Consider the following 5,470-nt stretch of genomic DNA (forward strand, 5'->3'; position numbering starts at 1 on the left):
GTCGAGGATAAAACTACAGCAGCTTTTTCGACAATGTATATAATATTGAAGATGTCTTATATAAAACACGTATTTGAAGATGTTCTATGTGAAAGATAGCGGAATTTAAGACTTTTGTACATGATGTCTCGAAAGTAAAAATTTTTTTAATACACCCGCTAAACATTGCTTATACAATGCCTTTTTTCCTAAAATATGGTTTATATTACAGAAGGAAACGATATATTAGGAATTATGACTTGTGTGAACTAAAAATCATAAAGTAAAATATAAGCAAAGTTACTGGGTCGAAATATAGGAGCATACCATTCCGACTAAAAAATGGGTACTGACGGCTGTCTGATACCGTTATCTGCATATTTTGAAGGATGGATGCCTGCTTCTATTAGTCAATTGATTATATTTCATCAAATCAATAACGATATTCAATTCCAAACATGAGCAAAATTAGGGCCACTTTTGCGCGAAATTAGGAACCATCCTATTTTTATGCGCGAAATAAGGAGCATACAACGGTTTCAGATTCATATCGCCAGGGCTGGTAGCGATAAATGCCGTTCAAAATAGTGACTTAGTGACCAACGATGACGAAAAAAGTGACCAAATAGTGACTTTCTGAAGCAGAAAAAGTGACCAAATAGTGACTTTTGTATGAAGTACTAACCAGGTAGTGAGCTGAGTTGCATTCGTATTGTTATTGTGTAACTCGTAGTAGATCGGAAACTAGGGATATCATTTTTTTTTTCAAATCCTTATTAGAATGCTATCAGAAATCAAGAGAAGACAAAAATTACAAAATCACGAGGATTACTACTGCTGACCGTGTGCATCTTAATCGTAACTAGGGAGAGGATGGATCTTAGCAGGGGACAACCGACTTGGCGACACCATCATAAATACCACAGAGTTGGATATTGAGGAAGGTATTCGTTGGGACATCCAGAGGCTAGCAATATGACCATGGTAAACCTTATTCCGCAATACACGGGAGCAAGTAACGAGTTACAAGTTGTTACACTAAACCATGCTTATAATTTCAACAACGATTTTGAAGCAAGTTCTACAGCATTGTGGTAATAAAGTTTAACATGAGCTCAAAGTTTTTCGTGAAACTGCAGTTTGTGTATGAAAAAGGCAGAATGAAGTATAACAAATTTTGCGCTGATTCGATGCGATGATTCAGCTGCAAGGCAGTATGAAAAAGCTCTAGAACGATGTTTTGGATAGGACTTTCGCTATTTTTTATGTAGTTAGGCGTGTGAACTTTTGTTTTGGCACGTTGAAAAATTAACACGTTTTTCGGCAAAAAAGAAATAAAATGATCTAATCAATTACTAGACAGAGAATTATTTGGAATCACAAAGCTTATGAATCTTCATAAGGAAAAATTGTTAAAAAAACTTAAAGAATCCAAAATTATGATGACATTTTTAAAATACGATTTTTAATAATTAAAAATAACATTTTAAATTGAAACAAATTTAAATACATATAGAGTCCATTTGCCATTTTTTTTCGAGACCCTGATCTCGGTTTCATTAAAAACATTAAATCATATATAACATGAATTTTACCGAACCTAAGTTTCAAGTTTCGTAAAATGTGATCCAAAATCTTGAATTTGATGCAGAAATTGCTTCCGAAAACTCTGAATTTTTAAAAGAAATTTCAGCGGAAGTTGATTTTCTGTGGAGAACCTTGTGAAAATTTTTTGTGTTTTTTTTTCAGAATTTGTGCAGAAAATACTTCAACCCTTGTGAAATCTTTCTCCAGGAGTTCAAACGGAAATTTCAACACAAAACGATGGCGAATGTCAGCACAAAAACTTCCGGAAATTCTTTCATACCATAAATTCAAGGCAGAATATTTTGTAGACATTCCTGCTGTCTTTCAGGAATTTACGAGGAAACTGCACGTCAATTACTATAAAAACTTTTCCGCGAATCCCTGAAAAAAAAATCTCCTTCAAATACAAGCGGATTTTTTCATGAATTCCGGTAGAAATCTTTTTGAGAATTCCTGTAAATATTGTTTGGTGAAAAGAAAAACCTTCCAAAAATTATTTCCCAAATTCAAGGCGAAATTTTTACGGAATTTTACATAAAGATTTATGCGGTCATCGCTACAGAAATTACAGTGAAAGTTCCTGTAAAAGAAACAAAGTTAGGAAGCTTTTTATAACGAAGCTGGATTTTTCTCTAGATACAGGCAACTTACCCAACTTAAGAAGTAGTGCGCTGGATTCGCCTAAAGATGCGCTAAACAACGCATCAATTAGTTTGACAGATAAAACTTCGAAAGAAAGTTCGGTTCGGAAGTCCCGATGTCCGAATTCTAATGTGGTGCTACGCCGACAATCAATCAGTAACTAAGAAATATCTCGGAATTATGTCAAAATTGACGTGACAAAAAAGTGGATATTCAGAAACGATGAAAAATGACAAAAAGTTCTTAAGACAACTAGTTCTGAAGTTCTTACCCTTATAATGCTTGTTAAACGAGTGCTCAAGAGTATAATGCATTCAATAATGGCTTGGAAATATCCAAAAAATTGAGTAAGCATAGACTTCAAATGTGGAGTCCCTTCTCAACGACATTTTGCTATCGAAAACAAAACCCTACGCTCCTTATTTATTAAATTTTCACCCAAAACTAAATCCGCGCGAAGCCTCCACCGTTATGTAAATCCGCAAAAAAATAGCAAAAACCGCGAAAATCGCGAAATCTTCGTAGTACAATCCTGCGCTTTATATACGGCGTTGCCTAAACGTATGACCAAGCTTCGCTGTGTGGTCTGTCTGTGTGTCTTTCGATCCTGAAGTCCATGGTTCGAACCCACTCTGCCTTTCATAAGACGGCCTTGGAGCAATTTTAAAACTTTATATTTTTTTTTGTTGGGGTGTAGAACCACTGCGTCCATTGAGTTGAACTTTTGTGGTTCACATATATACTTTATATTGTACAAACTCGTCTTATTACAAGTAAACTTTATATATTTTGCTAACAGATTTACATTTGATTTGGTTGATGATAATGGTAGGTACAAATGATTTTTATTTTGAACTTTTTTTTACAAACAGTGGTGCAAAAATAGTGACTTTAGTGACCATTTTCCGAAAAATAGTGACTTTAGTGACTTTTGGATGCAAATAGTGACTTTTTAGTGACTAGGCTCAAAATAGTGACCAAGTCACTAAAAAGTGACTTGCTACCAGCCCTGTATCGCCTTTTTTATATACACTGATCCCACATATATGGGTCACTTTGTAACAATAGTTGGTCACTGCATTTTGCATGTAGGTCAAATGGAAATGACTCATATTAGTGCGTAACCCATGATTGTGGAGTCAGTGTAGCAGCAAAATTAAAATAAAAGTATCATCGTGATAGCCTCATGATATATGAATGCAAAAATGGTAACTTGGCTTAGAAACCTTGCGGTTAGTAGCTGTGGAAGTGCTGAATGAACACTAAGCAGCGAAACGGCAATGTCCCAGAATACTTTACATTTCGAGTTTGATGAGATTATGATCAATCGAACCCCGTTTATTTCCAAGGCGGTATGTTAAAATAGAAAATTCCGAAATATTGGTAGCATTTCTCAAAATAGAACTGCAAAATATTGTCAGACAACGCATACAACCGGACTGTGATACATGGTAACTAATGCACTGTGTTATTATGAAATTCCATTATTTTTTTCTATTATTATTATCTCTAATCTAAGATCAACTTAATCTACTCTATCCTTCTTGCTAACGTACTCTACACACCTAGATGGATCGGTAGGGAAAAAATCTTGCATTTTGGTCATCAGTCGTTTTAGTCCTTGTATGTACTTACGTTGAGTTTCATCGTTCATTACATGAGCCACATTTTTAGAGAAGATTTTCTCACGACCAGTACGAGCATGGATACCAACCATAGTAACACCAATTGGCCAGGGGGCGTTGCCGATGGCCATTGTAAGATACGCATCACTTGCATGGATGTAATCTCTCTTCAGCAGGCTTTTAGTGATATCTGTCAAACTGTCTAAAATGTCCTCCGGTATACTTTTATTGCGCAATTTTCTCAGCAACGGCTTCAAATAAAGACGAGTCTGCTCAAACGTAGCTCTCGCAATCTTCCATCTTGTCGCTGTTCGTTCCGCAGAAGTCCCTGAATTCAACTGATCGTTCCACATTTTCAGCATAAACTGTATCAGCGTAGTAATCACGTGCATATCATGTTCTTTGCCACTTCTCCCAAGACGAACAGCCATCTCTTGTATCGACTCGTAGCTTACTGAATCCTCGATAGCGTAATCCTCATTCGAACTTTTCCCCTTGCTTAATCCAGTGCCATTGGAAGTTAAAATTTCATTCAGATATTCCTCGTCAACTTGCTCCATGGCTTCCTGAAAATCATTTCTAAAGCCACGGTTCACCTCTGGAGCCGAGATTTCCAAGAGATGCAGCCGCGAACAGGAATCCGCCTCAGACTCCCCGAACAGAAAAATCGGTTCGCCACGCTCTCGTAACTTGCGGATCACTTCGGAACGGGGAAGGTTTCGGAAATCGAACCTCGAATCTTTGGTAGGTGATTTTTCGCCGTCTATGCTATTTGCCTGAGTTTCTGCACTACCACTCGCTTGTTGGCCGAATTTCTGGTTATATTCGTCTTGTTCCTGAGCCAGCAATTCTCCTCGTTTGAAAAACTTTTTCTTTCCGTCCTGAAAGGATAGTAGGTATATAATTACATTTAATAATAGGACACAGCAACTCAAAAGAGGTACGAGCTAAAATAATATTATAAACACATTATCAATTGATAGCTGTTCCTTGAGCATGATCCGCAGAATCTCCAAATTCCCTATAAGATACTTCTAACTTGTTTCGGTTTCACCTCTTTCTTCCTGTAATGCGGAATACTTACCACGAGCTTTTTGTCCTCCAGAAGTTTACGTTTGCGAGCAATTTCTGCTTTCAGTATATCCATTTTTACTTAATTTATTTACCCTGTGCACACAAAAATAGCGGAATAATTAGTGCAATCACCTTTTAGACTGCAAATTTTTTAATAATTACAGATGTTGATAAGGTGTCAACAAAAATAAAAGCAAAATTTTAATTTATTATTCGTCCAAAATAGGAATGGGCGATTTTGTGGAAAAAATCGATTGTCAAAAAAATCGGAGGGCAGGGATGTCAGATTTTGTTTTCAAAAAATAGCTACATTAAGGTGACACGGGAAGCACAAACAATCATCAAATCGTCATCATTTCATCATTGAATGCTTAATTTGTTTTTTCAACAACGAATAAGATTTTGAAAAAGTATCACCGGCGCGTGCTTACTCGCAATCTACATGCTGATACATTTACAGTTACATCAAACAACTGAAAACCGGAATACGCCGCTCCAAAATTACGAGGTGACAATGCTAGAAAGAGACAAAAGATAGGAAAAATAACACGGTGTGCAGTGCC

General features: G+C 36.4%; 1 protein-coding gene across 1 annotated transcript; it reads right to left on the reverse strand.

The window, feature by feature from the left end:
- Positions 1-3,676: 3,676 nt before the first annotated feature.
- On the reverse strand, positions 3,677-5,114 carry LOC134206683 (pre-mRNA-splicing factor 18). The gene is made up of 2 exons (XM_062682411.1): positions 4,918-5,114; positions 3,677-4,714 (listed from the first exon to the last, which is right to left on the reverse strand). The coding sequence occupies exons 1-2, from the start codon at positions 4,978-4,980 to the stop codon at positions 3,734-3,736; spliced, it is 1,044 nt and encodes a 347-aa protein (XP_062538395.1). The 5' UTR covers positions 4,981-5,114; the 3' UTR covers positions 3,677-3,733.
- Between the last annotated feature and the right edge of the window lie 356 nt (positions 5,115-5,470).

The sequence above is a fragment of the Armigeres subalbatus genome, chromosome 1, assembly GCF_024139115.2.
Source record: "Armigeres subalbatus isolate Guangzhou_Male chromosome 1, GZ_Asu_2, whole genome shotgun sequence".
In the NCBI taxonomy this organism is placed as follows: Eukaryota; Metazoa; Arthropoda; class Insecta; order Diptera; family Culicidae; genus Armigeres; species Armigeres subalbatus.

Excerpts from the sequence above, each read along its gene's own strand:
- LOC134206683 (XM_062682411.1), bottom strand. The coding sequence starts at position 4,980 with ATGGATATACTGAAAGCAGAAATTGCTCGCAAACGTAAACTTCTGGAG. Across the intron at positions 4,715-4,917 it reads TGGAGGACAAAAAGCTCGTG|GACGGAAAGAAAAAGTTTTT; the intron begins GTAAGTATTCCG and ends CTATCCTTTCAG.